General features: G+C 34.4%; 1 protein-coding gene across 9 annotated transcripts in view; it reads right to left on the bottom strand.

Moving 5' to 3' along the window:
• Positions 1–2101: 2101 nt before the first annotated feature.
• CCDC122 (coiled-coil domain containing 122) overlaps positions 2102–19041 on the bottom strand; it is a 42285-nt gene continuing 25345 nt past the window's right edge. For all 9 annotated transcript variants that reach the window (XM_082701331.1, XM_082701338.1, XM_082701337.1 and 6 more), the window contains one exon: positions 2102–2691. In XM_082701331.1, coding sequence (XP_082557457.1) covers positions 2542–2691 — 150 coding nt within the window. In that variant the 3' untranslated portion in view covers positions 2102–2541. The remainder of the gene's footprint in view (positions 2692–19041) is intronic.

Below are 19041 nucleotides of genomic sequence, written 5' to 3'. Positions count from 1 at the left end.
AAAAACATTTTTAAAAAAGGAGAGAATGTGATCAGGTGGGAGACTAGAACAAAGCCATACAGTAGATATAGAGTATATTTTGGTCTGTTAGGAGAAACTGTATCCCAAATTTTAAAGAAAAACATATATATACAAAAAAATAAGGCTAAATACAGTGAAGGGATAGCATATGATTTAAAAATGAAAATTAAAAAAAAGATTTTAAAAAAGTAATTGATAAGATGTTGGTTGAAAAGGAAAGAAGAAAAATTTAGAAAATAGAAAAATAAAAAAGAAAACTTTAGAAATTAACTTTGAGAGAGTATAGAATCATGGGGGGAAAGGCATGAATTCCATGTGTTGCTTTCTCTTAGTTCTGGAGTTCTACAGTTCTCATTGACAGTGAGCTTGGTCTTGGCTGTATGTTCTTGCTGATCTTCTGGGGGAGGGGGTCTCTTGCAGTGATTCTCAAATGTCTTTGCCTGAGGCAGAATTGCACCACCCTTGCCAGGTACCAGGATAAGTAATCTGCTTGGGTTTGCTTTCAGTAGCTTTGTTCTATGAACACTTTCCATATAGGTTTGGAGGAGGAGAATGAAGATGGCAGCCTCCCAATCTCTGGCCAGGAGGAGGTGAGATCCCAGGAGCTGCCCTCTTTAGTGAGCCCTCAGAGAAGAGCAGTCAACCATGCTTGTCTCCCTGGTCTCCAGCAGTGTTCCATTCTCACACAGCTGTGACCAACCATTTCTATCTCTGGAGCACAGCCCCATTTGGAGTCTCCAAACCCAGCAGATTTCTTCAGTGTGCTTCTGCACAATTACCCCCAGAGGAGGAGGGGAAGTATCCCTTGGATCTGCCACTTGTGGGGTCTCCACTCAAATAGTGGCCCGACTGTGCATTGGATCATGGTTTATGGCAACCCTGAGCTGAGATCCCACTCCGTGGCTCTGTCTTTGCAACCAGCTTCCCTGCTCCAATACCTGGGAGCTCTGCTGCACTCAGACATCCCCAGTCTTTCTGTGAATCTGAGGTTCCCGAAACCACACTGTCCCAGTGAAGGTTGCACTCTCCACTAAGCCACCAGAGTAACATCCCTCAGTGGGGCAGACTTTTAAAAGTTCTGATTTTGTGCTCTGCTGCTCTGTCACTTGCCAAGGAGTCAGCTGGAAGAGCCTTCCTATCTTCCCAAATACCCTGCAGTCTATCTTTCCAAATATTGCCTCAAATTCACTTCTCCGCACATCCTACCTTGTAGAAAGTGGTAGCTTTTCTATTCATAGGTAGCTGCTATTCTTTTCTTCAATCTCCTGTTGAGTTCATAGGTGCTAAGAGTGGTTTGATAGCTATCTAGCTGAATTCCTTGAATCAGACGAAATTGAGGTCTCCTACTCCTCCACCATCTTGCTCCTCCCCCAGGTTTAACTGTTCCTATTTGTAACTCTATTTCTGAGTTACCTGCCAAAGTTGATTGTGTTATAGCAAAGCATTTGAAGTTAGTTATAATAAGCCATGTTAATTCATAATAGGATTATTAATGTTAGATATAGCAAGATTATTAATATCAGGTTCTTTATCAGCTCTCCTCTTACTTAGTTTTAGGCATAAAGAAAGGTGAAAAGAAAATGAACTTGAGATGCCTTTTTGATGTTGTTGTTTTGAAAGGATTTAATCTAAAAAGTAAATATTTAAAGACCATTATATTCAATAATTTTTTTTTATTCCTAAAAATTTGATTCAGTGGAGCCAAAAAAAGGAGCACTTGTATCTTAATATGGACAAGTTAAATTTTGAAATGTTGCCATGGACATAGCATATGACTTACAGTGAGAATAAAAATACACGGTAGTCTATATTTATTCATGTTCTTTTTTTTTTTTTTAAATTAAGAGCTGGTATTTTCCTTACATGATGTCATAACTTCAGTTTTGTCACAGAATAGTACTAAAGAATAGTACTAAAGACAGAAAATTAAACAAAATGTTTTATGTCTTGCAACACTCTAAAATTGTTTTATTTAATAAGAAAAAATGGTTGCGACCTTCTGAATGAAAGAAAAAAGTAAAATACCTGAAGCATTGAACATATATTATTGTAAATGTCAATATTTATGGACTACTGTGAAGACAGTGGTAAAAAAGCAAGTTTTAATAAAAAGTTTGAAACAGAATCATTTAAAATATCTTAACAATTTAAATCATCATAACTTTTTGCATTTGTTTTCTACATTTTTATTTCATATGATAGCGAAGGCAACATGTTTATAAACAGGCATTCATGAGTATAATTATATCTTACATACTGAAAATATTTATACAGAATCTTCTACCAGACTCTGTCAGCATGCCTATTGTCTATCTACTGTTATCAATTGCAGGTTTGGAAGGCACTATAGCAAAGAGATTAACTGATTCAAAAAAGAGAGAGAGAGAGAATATATTATATGTGTTATTAAGACAGACCTCTCTTAGTAGATGCTGGTTAAGAATCCAAAGAATTTTCCCAACCTTTTGTCCTATCATTTTTGTTGACATAGTCTGTGTTCTACATTGTCCTTTGGCCATGTTAATCTTTCATTCCAATGCGTTTTCTTAGTTCAGCTGCAGTTTTTTCCAGTTGGTGAATGTTCCATTGCCATTGTCTTTTATTTGATTGAATTTTGTTCACCTGACAATGCAAACGCTTAAGAATTGCACCATATCTCTTATGTTGCACCTATTAAAAGAACAGTACACATCAACAGGGCTTGAGAAGGATAAGTAGTAAATAGCCATAAAGGATATTTTGACTTCTTTAAAGAAGTAAATATTATTTACTCACTGTAAATAATAATGGTAATAAACATCAACAGTAATAATAACTATTCAAAACTTATTACATGTTAGATACTACACTGAGAGCTTTTTAGGCATAATTATATTCTCATAACACCATATGATATAGATGGATATTATTATCTCCATTTTTGTACAAAAAACCCTGAAGATCAAAGAGTTTAAGTAATTCAACCATGGTTTCATAGCTAACAAGTGATTGTATTTGGGATCTGAATTCAAGCAAAGTATCCGTGATGGAATGCCTTCAAGTTATCGAAATAGTTACCAGTTTGGAATAATGGTTTCATTCCCTATATCCAGTGGTTCACTGAAACATAGACCCATCCATCTCAAAGATTCAAAAGATCATGTAGTCATAACAGTAAGTAGAGCAGTATATTTATGCTGAGCTAAGCAAGGCTACACTGGAAAGCAACGAAGCATGGTGGAAAGTGCAAGGTTTTTGTTGTCAGGCCACGAGAAAAGAGAAAGGAAAAAAATTCATGATATTAATGTTATCTATACAAAAAATACTTAATCTTCTTTTTTACAACAGCTTTATTAAGATAAAATTCACATACTATATAATCCATCCTGTAAAGTGGACAATTCAAAATGGGTTTTAGTACATTCACAGAGTTGTACAACTGTTACCACAATCAATTTTTAGAACATATTCATTATGTCAAAAGATAGTATCTGCTAACAGTGACTTCCCATTCCCATACCCCCACTCTTAGCACTAGAAAATTACTAATCTTTCTCTTTATATAGATTTGCCTATTCTGCATATTTCTTATAAATGATATCATACACTACATTTTTTTGTGACTGTCTTCTTCAATTTAGCATAATCTTTTTAGGGTCTTCCATGTTGTATGTATGTATTAGTACTTCATTCCTTTGCATTGTCAAATAATAGTCTATTATAGAATAATATCAAAATTTATTTACCCAATTCATCAGTTGATGGACATTTGTTTCCAGTTTTTGGCTATTATAAACAATACTGTTATGAACATTCATGTGCAAGTTTTTGTGTGAATTTATGTTTTCACTTCTCTGGAGTCTATACTGAAGAACAGAAGTGAGGGATCATTTGGTAATTCTGTGTTCAACCACTTGAGCAATTGCCAGACTGTTTTCCACAGTGACTGTACCATTTTTACATTCCCATGATTCCTGTGTATGGGTTCAAATTTCTCTATATCTTGAATCTTCTCTTTGCTTTTCCCCCAGCAAAGGTTACTCCCTCTCTGTCTCCAAGCGCCTCCCTCAGCACAGTTTCTTTACCTTTACTATGCCATGAGTTCTTTCAACAGTATGATAAATACTATGGACTCCTTAGGATAATGTTTTTAGTACATAAAATAAAACAATCATGATTACCAAGGAAATAAGTAATATTGAAACAACTCTGCAGCAGTAGTAGGGGAACAGGGACCAAGACACATTAAGTATTCCAAAGTACTACTATAAAAACGAAGTGAAAACTTATCAACAAAAATATTCACATAAGTTCCTATAAACTTTATGCCTTTTTAAATGTCCAATTTAATTCTGTGAATTCAGATAATTCGTTGAAATTGGTGGAATTAGGCCTGCTAATATGTTGGCAAAATAAAAAAATGACTTGAAAATGATTAGAATAAACTGAAACATCATATTAGATATGAAGCTGGTTCAAAAGAAGATTTTTTTAACATTGAATATATTTCTATATTAAAAATATATATCCACTATACATAATATGTTTATATATAATATATATTCATTGGTGTTCCAACAGAATATATATCCAATAGAAGAGGGAGAGTATAGTCACTAAATATGTCCATACCCCTGTTCATAGAATATATTCATAGAAATAAAATAACTAAAACAAATTTTTGGTTAATCAAAATCTTTGGTCAGTTGCATAGTAGCATTCTTCTAGTAGTTAAGCTATGAAACTAACACACAATAGGTCAGAGTAGAGCTGTGCAAAGTCCCTTAGGGGAAATCCAGATCATCAGTCATAGCTAGATGTCACAGAAGATTTTAATACTTCTAAAGAAAGAATATATCTTTAGAAGAGGTTTTGTGGAGAATGTAGTATATATATAGAAAGGTGAAGGAGTCATACGCTGGTAGGGATTATTTATCTGAGAAGTATAACTATGTTATGGAGATTGGGTCTTTGAGCACCCAGAACCAGAGGCCAAGAACAGTCAAACTCAGATAACAGCTTTGATTTCCATGCTCACTAACTAAACTTGAAATAACTTGGCTTCCAATGTAGGTAGTTTCCTTATAGGAAGAAGAAGCACTAATGACTGATATTTATCTGGTTTCCTTTAGAGTTTTATTATTATAAACTAATAAACTGATACTTGAGCTTTATATGTCAGTTTCTTGTGGACTGTACTAACATCTCTCCATATTTACCAAACGCTGGGATACTAACAAGAATAACTTTCTAAGTTTCCAAGGCTAAAAGGTAGTTTTGATCAAGAAGTGACTATTTTTTTTTCACATGCCAATATTTCATTTATTTTATTTTAATTTAATTCTGGTTAACATATAGATTTATATTAGTTTCATGTGTATAATGTAGTGATTCAACAATTTCATACATCACCCAGTGCTCATCACACCACAGGTACATTCCTTAATTCTCATCACCTCTTGCCCCTATCCTGCCACCCACCTACCCTCTGGTAACTTACTGGAATTTAAATAAAAACTTGAAACTAAACAAACAAAAAACCCCAAACACAACAACCAAATAAAACATCACACACACACAGACACCACCAACAACAACAAATGCACAAAGGAAAACAAAAAAAGAAAGAGTGAGGGACCAGACATGACTTTATAAAGGCCAAGTTTGTCTTGTGAGCCTTCTTGAAAGACAAGCATTTGTTCAGCCTCTATTGGTAATGCTCAGACTTTGAATATCTGTTTGAATATCAAGTCTGAGTATCAAACTTGGATATCTGTAGGCACTAAGGATGTAAATGGTTCTGTATAGAACTGAACTTTTTGCCTCTAGGAAGTGGATGGGCTACTACTCTCCTTAGTTACCGTGGCTGGCGAGGCAGAAATAAGAACAATAGTGAAGGAGGGGTGGGGCCAACAAAACACAGTGGCATAAAGAAAGCAAGGCCCTGTAAAGCCAAATCTGACCTCATCAATGCTTTTTTCTGTGTTCCATCCACTCCAGCCACCCTGTTCTTCTATTCTCTGAGCCAAGGTATGTTCCATCTTAAGACCTTTATACTTGCTTTTTCATTTTCCTGGAAATCTCATCCTCAGATCTGCATGCCTTGCTCCTTCACTTTTAGGATTTTGCTGAAAGAGTCCTTCTCAGTAATGCTTTTGATGGCTGCAAGACCTAATATTTCATCTTCCCTTTCCCTGCAGTACATGTATTACATATTCCCTTCTCTGTTCCATTTTTTTTTCTTTTGTCCTTAACACTATCCTTAGCTAATAGGTCTTACTTACATATCTTTTTTGTCTGTCTCTCCAGCTAGAATGCAAGTTCATAAAGACATATATTAGAAAGTGTTTTGTGAAGAATGTAGCACATGCATAGGAAAGTGAAGGAATCATGTGCTATTTTATTCACCACTCCATTATCAGAGCCTAAAGAGTAATTAATTAGCACATAGTATGAGCACAATAAATATGTTGAATAAATTACTGAAGAAATATGTGAATAAAATGAGACAGCTTTTGGAAATCAAATGATGGCTACCCTACTTTGAGAAGAATGTTATATAAAATATATTGCTAAATTCTGTATTGTTCAGAATGTAACAAAGACTCATAAAATGCCATTGTTTTACCATGGAGAAAATGCTCCACTTGGAGATCACTGTTCGTCATTTGAACGTGTCATATAACTTCTCTTTTAGTTATTTAATCTAAAAAGTGTGGTTAAATATATTTGTGGAACTATAAAAACACATATTTTTAAGGCTATGGTTAAATGACTTTTGACAAATGTATACACCCATGTTGTGTCAGTATTTCATTCTTTTTATCACTGAATAGTATTCCATTATATGGATATTCCTCAATTTGTTTATTCATTCTGTTCTTGAGGGTCATTTGTAGTGTTTCTTTTTTGGGGCTATTATGAATAAAGCTTCTATGAACATTCATATGCAAGTTTTATTTTAAGACATTTTTTTCCCTTGAATAAACACTTAGGGATGGAATTGCTGAGACATACAATGTATTTGCTAATTTTTTAATAAACTGCCAAACCATTTTCTAAAGCAGTTGCACCATTTGATAATCTCACCAAAAAAGCAAGAGAGTTCCAGTTGCTTCATACCCTTAACAACATTTGGTATTATTATTTGTTGTGATTTTAACCCTTCTAATGGTTGTGAAATGATATCCTATTGTGGTTTTAATTTCCTTTTTTTTTTTTAAGATTTTATTTCTTTATTTGACAGTCAGAGATCACAAGTAGGCAGAGAGGCAGTCAGAGAGTGAGAGGGGGAAGCAGGCTCCCCTGGAGCAGAGAGCCCGATGTGGGGCTTGATCACAGGACTCTGAGATCATGACCTGAGCGGAAGGCAGAGGCTTAACCCACTGAGCCACCCAGGCACCCGTGGCTTTAATTTTCATTTCCTTGATGGTTAAAGATGCTGAGCATCTTTTCATGAACTTAGTGGCCATCCTATGTCTTCTGTGAAATTTGTTTATATCTTTTGCCCATTTTTAAAATGGACTGAGCTCTTTATATATAGGCCCTTGATATAAGTCTTCCCTGACCTGTATGTATTGCAAATATTTTTACTCCTATAATTTGGTCTTTTCATTCCTCCCCACTTTTTTAAGCAGCATGTGGTGTGGGGTGGGGGTAGAGGTGGAGAGAGAATCTTAAGCAGGCTCCCCACTGAGCATAGGGCTTAATCTCACAATCCTGAGATCATGACCTGGGCCAAAATCAAGATTTGGATGCTTAACCAGCTGAGCCATCCAGGCACCTCTGTCTTCATTTTCTTGATAGTGTCTTTTGAAGAATGAGGTTTCAAACTTTAAGTTCCAGTGTATCAGTTTTTTTCATTACAGTTAGTGCATTTTGTGTTCCAAGAAGTCTTCACTTAACCCAAATCTTAATAAAGATACTCTCCGATGGTTTCTTCTAGAAGCTTTAGAGTTTTAGTTTTACGTTTAGCTCTGATCTATGAATCTGATCTAATGAATGTTGACATTAAAATATTGAGTTTTATAGATCATGAACTTAGAATATCATTCCATTTATTTAATGTTCTTTAATTTCTCATTAATATTATTATAGAAGTTTTATAGATTTTTTCATGAAATTTCTCAGCAAATATTTTGTGTTCTTTAGTGTCAACGAAGAGTTTTGTTTTATTCATTTCACTTTTCAGTTGTTTGTTGCTACTTCTTGGAATCTATAGAGTAATACAATTAATTTTTTGTCTTAACCTTTTATCTTGTGACCTTACTAAATTTACTTGTTTATTAGTCTTTTTGTAGATTCTGTAGGATTTTCTACATAAGCAATCATTCTGTCTGTAAATATAATTTTACTTCTTTACAATCTTTAGGCCATATTTTCTCTTATAGCACTGATTAAAACCTCTTAATATAATGTTGCATAGAGGAGATAGGATAATACATCTTTGTCTTATTTCCAATCTTTGGGGGAAAACCAATCAACATTTTATAGTAAATATGATGTTGTTAGCTGTAAGTTGTTTTATAGATGCCCTTAAATAGGTTGAGAAAATTTCCTTTTATTCTTAATTTGCTGAGAGTTGTTATTATGAATGGTGTTGAATTTTGTCTAACGCTGTTTCTGCAACTATCAAGTTATTTCTTTTTAACTCCTTTGATTTTGTTAATGTACTGAATTACCTTGTTTACTTTTTGAAAGGTGAAAATCAAAACTTTCTCTCTTCTCTCTCTCTCTCTCTATATATATATGTATTTGAATTCAATCTGAAAGATTTCATTAGGGATTTTTGCATCTATACTCATAAGGGACATTGGTCTCTCATTTCTGGTAATGTCACTGTTTGTTTGTTTGTTTTTATATCAGGGTTATGCTGGCTTCCTCAAATGAGTTGGAAAGAGTTTCCTCCATTTTCTGAGAGTTTGTGTAGGCTGGGTGTTATTTCTTCTTTAGATATTTGATAGAATTTACCAGTGATTACATGTCAGTCTGATATTTTTCTTATGGGAAGGGTTTTACTGATAAATTCAATTTTATTGATTCCTACTTCACACCATTTATAAAGCCTAACTTGAAATAGATCATAAGCCTAATCATACAAGTGATTTCTTGTGTGATTATGTGTTTTTCTAAAAATTTGTCCATTTCCTCTAAGTCATTAAATTTACTGACTTAGAAATGTTAATAATAGGACTTTATCACCTTTATAAGTCTTCAATACCTGAAGTACCCCATTGTTTTCTTTCTTTTCTTGATCCATATTGCTATGCTACAATACCTGAATACCCCATTGTTTTCTTTCTTTTCTTGATCCATATTGCTATGGTTTATCAATTGGATTAGTCTTTTCAGTTTTTGGTTTTGTTGATTTTTTTCCTCCTTTTTTCCCCCCTGTTTTCTAATGATTTCTGCTATTTATCATCTTATTTCTTCCATTTGATTTTGGCTGAATTTATTCCTATTTTTCTATTTACTTATGGTAGAAGCTTAGATAATTACTTTTAAGGTTTTTTTTTCTTATCTAATATAGGCATTTAAATATATAAAATTTTCTCTAAACACTACTTCAGCTACACCTCCCAATTTTTCAAATATGTTTTCATCATCAATAAATACAAATATTTTCCTTTTAAAAAAGTATTTATTTATTTATTTAGGAGAGAGAGAGCATGAGCCAGGGATAGTGGGGGAGTGGAAGAAGGAGAGGGAGAAGCAGACTCCCCGCTGAGCAGGGAGACTGAAGGCGGGGTTATATCCCATGACCCCAACAATCATGACTTGAGCTGAAGGCAGATGCTTAACCAACTGAGCCACCCAGGAACCCCTAACTTCAATTATTTTCCAATTCTTGTGATTTTTTTTCCACTCATGAGTTATTTAGCATTATAATGCCCAAGTTTAAAATGTTTATGTATTTTGTAGCTATCTTACAGTTATTAATTTCTAATTGAATTCTGCTGTGACTGAGAGATTCAAATTGTTTGCAATTTATCATCTAGTGTATTGTTTATCTTGGTTAATGTTCCATTTGCACTTGAAAATAACATAAAATGAATAGTTGGACTATTTTATAAATAGGTTAAGTTAGTAGGTAAGTTGTTCAAATTTTCTACGTACTTACTAATTTTCTCTACTGTTCTAGCAATAATTCCAAAAGTTATTAAAATCTTCAATATGATTGAAGATTTGTCTCTTTTTATTTTTAGTTCTGTCAGTTTTTCTTATGTATTTTGAAACTCTGATTAGGTGAATTCACATTTATTCCCTTTTCATTAATTGACTCTAGCTTAGTAGTCTGTACTCTGAAATCTACTTGATATTAATAAAACCAAAACCAGCTTTCTTTTAAGTTTTTATTTTATTTTGTTAATATACAGTGTTATAATTAGTTTCAGATGGACAATATGGTGATTCAACACTTCCTGTGTTGTATGTCATCTTGTGCTCTTTATCTGCTTCACTCCTACCCCCACCCAGCTCCCCTCTGATAACCATCAGTTTGTTGTCTGTAATTAGGAGTCAGTTTCTTTTTTTTTTTTTTTTAATAATTTTTAATTTTATTTTATTTATTTGACAGAGAGAAACTAGGCAGAGAGGCAGACAGAGAGAGAGGAGGAAGCAGGGAGCAGAGAGCCAGATGCGGGGCTCGATCCCAGGACCCTGGGATCATGACCTGAGCCGAAGGCAGAGGCTTTAACCCACTGAGCCACCCAGGCGCCCCAGGAGTCAGTTTCTTGATTTCTCTTTCCTCTTTCTCTCCTTTCCCTTTGCTTGTTTTGTTTCTTAAATTCCACATATAAGTGAAATCATATGGTATTTGTCTTTCTCTGGCTAATTTTGCTTAGAATACTCTCTAGCACCATCTGTGTCATTGCAAACTGCAAGATTTCATTCTTTTTTTACAGCTGAATAATATTCCATTATATATATGTATGTATATGTACATATTTATGTATATGTGTGTATATCATTTCTTTATCTATTAATTGATAGACAATTGGGCTGCTTCCATATAGCTATTATAAATAATGCTGCTATAAACATAGGGGTGTATGTATCCCTTTGAATTAGTGTTTTTGTATTCTTTAGATAAACACCCAGTAGTGTGATAGCTGGATCATAGGGTAGCTCTATTTTTAAGGAATCTTGAAATCTCTTTTGAGGAACCACCATATTCCACTGAGGTTGCACCAGTTTGGATTCCCAACAAGAGTGCACAAGGGTTCCTTTTTCTCCACATACTCATCAACACCTGTTGTTTCTTTTGCTGTTGATTTTAGCCATTCTGACAGGTGTTCAGTGATATCTGATCATAGTTTTGATTTGCATTTCTCTGAGGATAAGTGATGATGAGCATCTTTTCATGTCTATTGGCCATCCATATGTCTTCTCTGGAGAAATGTCTGTTCACACCTTTTGCCCATTCTAAAATTGAATTATTTGGGTTTGGGGTGTTGAGATTTGTAAGTTTTTAAAAATATTTTTTATTTATATTTATATTTTTATATTTTATATAATTTAAATATATATTATTTATATTTTTATATTTTTATTTATATTTTTGAGTACTAGTCCTTTATTGGGTATGTCATTTGCAAATATCTTTTCCCAATCTGTAGGTTGCCTTTTAGTTTTGTTGATTGTTTCCTTTACTGTGCAGAAGCATTTTATTTTGATGTAGTACCAATAGTTTATTTTTAGTTTTGTTTCCCTTGCTTCAGGAGACTTAACTGGAAAAATGTTGCTGTGGCCAATATCAAAGAAATTATTGCCTGTGTTCTCTTCTTGTATTTTTGTGGTTTCAGGTTTCATAGTGGGCTCTTTTGTCCGTTCTGAATTCATTTTTGTGTATGGTGTTAAGAAAGTGGTCCAGTTTCATTCTTTTGCATGCAGCTGCCCAGTTTTCCCAGTACCATTTGTTGAAAAGACTGTCTTTTTCCCATTGCATAATCTTGCCTCCTTTTTGATGATTAATTGACCTTATAATTGTGGGTTTGTTTCTGGGCTTTCTATTCTGTTCTACTGACTTATGTGTCTATTTTTGTCCAGTATCATACTGTTTTGTTTCCTATGGTTTGTAATATAACTTGAAGTTGGATTGTGATACCTCTACTTTTGTTTTTTGCTTTCAAGATTGCTTTGGCTATTCAAGGTCTTTTGTGGTCCCACAGATTTTTAGGATTGTTTGTTTTAGTTCTGTGAAAAATGCTGTTGATAGAGATTGCATTAAATCTGTAGATTGCTCTGGGTTGTATAGACATTATAACAATATTTGTTCTTCCGACCTATGAGCATGGAATGTCTTTCCATTTATTTGTGTCATCTTGATTTGCATTTCTTTCTTTCTTTCATCAGTGTTTTATAGTTTTCAGAATAAAGGTTTTTCACCTCTTTGGTTAAGTTTACTCCTAGATATTTTATTATTTTTGGTGGAATTATAAATGGGATTAATTTCTCTTTCTGCTGCTTCATTATTAGTGTATAGAAATGCAACAGATTTCTGTATATTGATTTTTTTTTTATCCTGTGATCTTACTGAATTAATTTATCAGTTCTAACAGTTTTTTGGTGGAATCTTTAGGGTTTTCTATGTATGTAGTGTATATAATGTCAGGTCATATGCAAATAGTGAAAAATTTACTTCTTCCTTACCAATTTGGATGCCTTTTATTTCTTTCTCTTGTCTGATTGCTGTGGCTAGGAGTTCCAGTACATATTGAATGAAAGTGGTCAGAGTAGACAACCTTGTCTTGTTTTTGATCTTAGGGGAAAAGCTCTGTTTTCCACCATTGAATACGATGTTGACTATCGGTTTTTCATATATGGCCTTTATTATGTTGAGGTATGTTCCCTATAAATCTACTTTGTTGAGGGTTTTTATTATGAATGGATGTTGTACTTCATTTAATGTTTTTTTCTGCATCTATTGAAATGATCATATGGTTTTTATCCTTTCTCTTATTTTTTTATCCTTCCTCTCATTGATGTGATGCATCATGTTGATTGATTTTTGAATACTGAACCATCCTTATATTCTGGAAATAAATCCCACTTGATAATGGTGAATGATTTTTTAATGTATTTTTGGATTCAGTTTGCTAATATTGCTGAGGATTTTTGCATCTATATTCATCAGAGATATTAACCTGTGGTTATTCTTTTTTTTCCTGTGTTTTTATCTGGTTTTGGTATCAGGGTAATTCTGGTCTCATAGAATGAATTTGGAAGTTCCCTTCCTCTCCTATTTTTTGGGAATGTTTGAGATGAGCAGATATCAACTCTTCTTTACATGTTTGGTAGAATTCATCTGTGAAGCTACCTGGTTCTGGACTTTCATTTGTTGGGAGTTTTTTGATTACTGATTTAATTTCATTGTTGTTAATCAGTCTGTCCATATTTCTTTTCAGTTTTAAGAACTTTAGTTTTTCTTGTAGTACAAGTCTACTGGAAGCAAAGCTCATCAGCTCTGATTTAACTGAATTAAATGTTTCACCCTCATTTAAAAAAAATTTCATTAGATAATAGATCTTATATGGAATTCTTGCTTGACCTTTCTTTTTGTACCAGCAATTTAATGATGCCTTCCATTTGCATTGGCCTCTATGTCTATGCTTTTAAAAACTCAATTATCAATTATAGCAAGGTTTCAAATTATAGAATGTTACAAAAGTTACAAAAGTCAATCATTTTCCTATATGTCAGTAATGAACAAGTAGAATTTGAAATGAAAAAAACTTAGCATTTACATTAGCATCTGCCCCCAGATGAAGTACTTACGTATAAATCTAACAAAACACGTATAAGATTTATATAAGTTAAACTACAAAACCCTGATGAAAGAAATGAAAGAATAAACACACAAAGAGATAGTCCATGTTCATGGATACGAAGACTCAATATAACCAATATGTCAGTTCTTCCCAGCTTTATCTGTAAAGTCAATGCAAATCCAATCAAAACCTCAGCAAGTTATTTTACAAATATCAATAAACTGATTCTAATGTTTACATGACAAGGCAAAAGACCCAGGATGGCTGAACTGAAAACTGATACTATCCAACTTCAAACTTTACTGTAAAGTTGTGGTAATCAAGACAGTGTGGTACTGGTAAAAGAACAGCAGATAGATCAGTGTAACAGAATGGAGAGCCCAGAGATAGACCCACATAAAAATAGTCAACAGATCTTTGACAAAGAAACAAAGGTAATATAGTGAAGCAAAGACAGTTCCTTTAATAAATGGCACAGAAACAACTGGTCATCCACATGCAGAAACATAAATCTAGACAAAGACTTTATATTCTTTACAATAATTAACTCAAAGTAAATCACATACCTAAACATAAAATGCAAAAACTCTTAAAAAGATAATTTAGGAAAAAACCCAGATGACCTTGGGTATGAGTAATGACTTTACGATACAACACCAAAGGCACAAGCCATGAAATAAATAATTGATAGGCTGGAATTCATTAAAATTAAAAACCTTGCTCTGTAAAAGACACTATCACAAAAGAATGATAAGAGAGGCCACAGACTGGGAGAAAAGGTTTTAAAAAGACACATCTGATGAATGACTTCATTCAAATATACAAAGAACTCTTGAAAATCAACACCAATAACAAAAATCAGATTTTAAAATGGGCCAAAGACCTAAGGGACACCTCACTAAAGATGATAGACAGGGGGGTGCCTGGGTGGCTCAGTTGGTTAAGCATCTGCCTTCAGCTCAGGTCATGATCTTGGGGTCCTGGAATGGAGCCTCACATTGGGCTCTCTGCTAGGCACTAAGCCTACTTGTCCCTCTCTCTCTCCCTCTGACCCTCATCCCACTTTGTGCTTTCTCTGTCTCTCTCTAAAATAAATAAAAATATTTTTAAAAAAGATGAGAGATGATAAATAGCATATGAAAATATGTACCACATGATGTTATTAGGGAAATGAAAATTAAACAAAATTAATAAGATACCACTACATACCTATTATAATGGCCCATATCTGAAACCCTAAAACACCAGATGCTGGTAAGGATATGAAGCAACAGGAGCTTTCATTCAATGCTGGTGAAAATGCAAAATGGTACAGCCTCTTTGGAAGACAGTTCAGTGGTTTCTAAGAAAACTGAACACACCTTTTATAGACAACCCAAGAATTTCACTCCTTGGTATTTAGCCAAAAGATCTGCAAACTTATGTCCACATAAAAACATGCACGTAGATGTTTATAGAAGCTTTATCCATAATTGTCAAAACTTGAAAGCAACCAAGATATCCTTTACTATGTGAATGGATAAATAAATTGGTGTTCCCAGACAAGGGAATATTATTGGGGGGCACACACACACACACACACACACACATACGATGTCTATCAAGGAATGAAAAGATATGGAAAAACCTTAATAGTACTTTACTAAGTTAAAGAAAGCCAATCTAAAAAGTACAAGGTATATGATTCCAACTACATGTCATTTTGTAAAAAGCAAAATTAAATAAAAATCTTGGTGGTTGACAAGGTTATTAAGGAGGTAGGGATGGAAGGCAGAGCACTGAGGATTTGGGGGGCAGTGAAACTCTTCTGTATGATACTATATTATGTGTACATATCTTTACATTTGTCAAAAACCATAAAAAGTACAAAGAATGAGTGTTTTTTTTAATAGTTTTTTTTTAAGATTTTATTTATTTACTTGAGAGAGAGACAGTGAGAGAGAGCATGATCGAGGAGAAGGTCAGAGAGAGAAGCAGACTCCCCATGGAGCTGGGAGTCTGATGCGGGACTCGATCCTGGGACTCCAGGATCATGACCTGAGTCGAAGGCATTCGTCCAACCAACTGAGCCACCCAGGCGTCCCCAAAGAATGAATCTTAATGTAAACTCCAGACTCTGGGTGATAAGGATGCTTCAAGGTAGGTCCACAGTTATAATAAATGTATCATTCTAGTTGGGGATATTGATAATGTGAGAGGCTGTGGGCAGGAGCAAGAGGTAAGAGAATTGTCTATACTTTCTGCTCAATTTTGCTATGAAGCTAAAACTGTTCCAAAAATAAAGTCTATTTAAAAAAATCAATTATATTCTTATCACTGTTCTTATGTATTTAGAGTGTTTTTTTTTTTTCCTAGCTGCTTTTAAGGCTTTTTCTTTGTATTTGGTTTTCAGTAGCTTGACTATAATTTACTTTTATACTCAGGGTTTGCTACGTTTCTTGAACCTATGTGTTGTTTTTTTAGTCAAGTTTGGAACATTTATGGTCAATATTTTTTCAAATACTTTTCTGTTCCCTTTTCTCTTTCTCCTCTCCTTCTGGGACGCTGATTACCAATTATGTCACATTGCTTAACCTGGTTCCACAGGTTATTTAGGCTCTGTGCATTTCTTCAAAATTTTTATTTTTCTCTATATGTTTACTTTGATGATTTCTACTGAACTGTCTTTAAGTTCAAGAAAGAGCATATCTTCTGTTATGTATAACCTGTTGTTAACTTCACCCAATAAATTTCTTTCAACATTTTTTTCAATTCTAAGATTTCCATTTTTTTAAATGACTAAAATTCTCTCTTTTTACCCATTTATCCACCTTTTTTTCTGTAGAATATTTAATATATGTATCAAAATTTTCAAACAACTTCTGAGTCAACTGTGATTCTGTTTTTATTGATTATTCTGTTAGTTATGGGTAATACATTTCTATTTATTCACATGTCTAAGAATGTTTCATTATTAACTGAATGCTGTATATATATTGTAAACTCTGGATTCCATTATTTCCCTCTGAAGTATTGAATTTTGTTCAAATAATCAGGTAAGTTTCTGATAGAGCATACTGATCCTGTGAGACCTTATTTAATATTTTTGTTAGAGTGTCTATTTCAGTTCTGTCCTTAAGTCTAGGCCTTGCTCTTAGTCTGGCTTTTAAATCAAAGACATTCTTAGTTCTGAGTGTGATCTTTATTCCTAAGGTGTGGCAGTAGAGAGGTGTTGGCAGATGCTGTAGTGGGCAGATGCTGAAATTCCAGCATTCTTGCTCTTTGGAATTTTATCCCCCACACATGTTCAGCTCAGGTTAAAACCATGAATTTGAAGGGAACAAATATGGAACATGGAGGCTACCAATAAGGCCAAATTTAATATTTACTCAATCAGCCTCATGAGGAGGAAGATAAAGATCCATAAAACAGTATGAAGTGATTTCAAATTAAGATGATATTATTATTAGTCATAATATTGGTAGTAGTAATAGAAGTAGTTTGGTGGTGGTGATAATTATTAGAAGAACATATTAAAAATTGGAAAAATCATAGACCTTACCTTTTGATCCAATGATTCTGATTCTTGGTGCAAAGGGTGTATTCTATAATGTTCATTACATTATTTAATTTTTTAAGATTTTATTTATTTATGAGGGAGAGAGAAATAGAGGTAGGAGGAGCAGAGGGAAGAGGAAAGTAGACTCTATGCTGAGTACTGAGCCCCATGTGGGGCTTGATCCCTGGACCCTGAGATTATACCTGAGCCAAACCAAAAGTTGGATGCTTAACCAACGGGCCACCCAGGTACCCCCATTACATTACTTTTAATAGTGTAACCTTGGAACCCATTGAATGTCTATCAGTTGTAGCATGGTTAAATAAATTAAGGTATAGATATACTGTAGCATATTTTGTAGCAGTTAGAAGGGTTGAAGTAGGCCCATACATACTAATATGAACAAAAAATCTGTGAGACAGGTTTTTAAGTAAAGCAGTTGCAAAATTATATGTGTGGTACATTTATGTAATCTTCCCTTACATAGGAAATGATTTCACACACACACACACACACACACACACGCACATTAATTTAAATGCACACACACACACAAAACTTGAAGGATATACACTAACCATTTGTTGCCATTAATGAGAGGTGAACATGATAAGAGAGAGCAATGCAATGGGAAGTGGTCATCAAAGGAACTATAGCCTTCTCCCTAATACTTTAATCGTTTATAAGGAGAATGCACGCCAATTGAAATGAAACCATTTTTTAAAAAATATTGAGAGAGAAGTGAAGTACAAAAGACTTGGATTCACATCCTACTCTTGTCTCTGAGCTAAATAACCTCTTGGAAGTTATTTAAATTTCTGAGATTTTGCAAAATAGGTTATGAGAATATAAATGGAATAGCTTATGAAAACTGCTTGAAAAATACCAGGCACTCAATAAGCAATAGATTCAATACTTCTGAACATTTCTTCTTGTACATTTTATAAAATAGAATAATAAAGATAATAAAACTTTACCATTAATCTAGATATCTGAATAATTCTTATCCTGTCTTTAGCTCACCTTTTAACCTTTGCTTCTCTGGGTTTTTCTCATACAACTAGATTTTTAGTTGCAGAATCATTTCTGTGGGTGACCTCAAGAAATGAATGCATTAGTTAATTGTATAAGCTGCATGTTATATTATATCAAGTAAAATATATTTTGCTCCTGATCCCTAGTAGCTCTTAAAACCCTCTAAATTTGGGGAGGAGTCAAGATGGCGGAGAAGTAGCAGGCTGAGACTACATCAGCTAGCCCGAGATCAGCTAGATAGCTTATCTAAAGATTGCAAACACCTGCAAATCCATCAGCAGATCGAAGAGAAGAAGAACAGCAATTCTAGAAACAGAAAAACAACCACTTTCTGAAAGGTAGGACCAGCGGAGAAGTGAATCCAAAGCGATGGGAAGATAGACCCCGGGGGAGGGGCCGGCTCCTGGAAAGCAGCGGAGCAATGGTGCACAAAATCAGGACTTTTAAAAGTCTGTTCTGCTGAGGGACATCGCTCCAGAGGCTAAACTGGGGCGAAGCCCACGTGGCGTCAGCGTGGCCTCAGGTCCCGCAGGGTCACAGAAGGATGGGGGTGTCTGAGTGTCGCAGAGCTTGCGGGTATCGGAATGGGAAAGCTGGCTACAAGAGACAGAGCCGACAGTAAGATCACAGCTCGGGGTTACCTTGAACTGGTCGCAGGCTCAGTGAGCTCGGAGGGCGGCCGGAGGTCAGGCAGACGGA

Source organism: Mustela nivalis, assembly GCF_964662115.1.
Source record: "Mustela nivalis genome assembly, chromosome: 15".
NCBI lineage: Eukaryota > Metazoa > Chordata > Mammalia > Carnivora > Mustelidae > Mustela > Mustela nivalis.
This window is presented reverse-complemented; position numbering and strand designations above follow the sequence as displayed.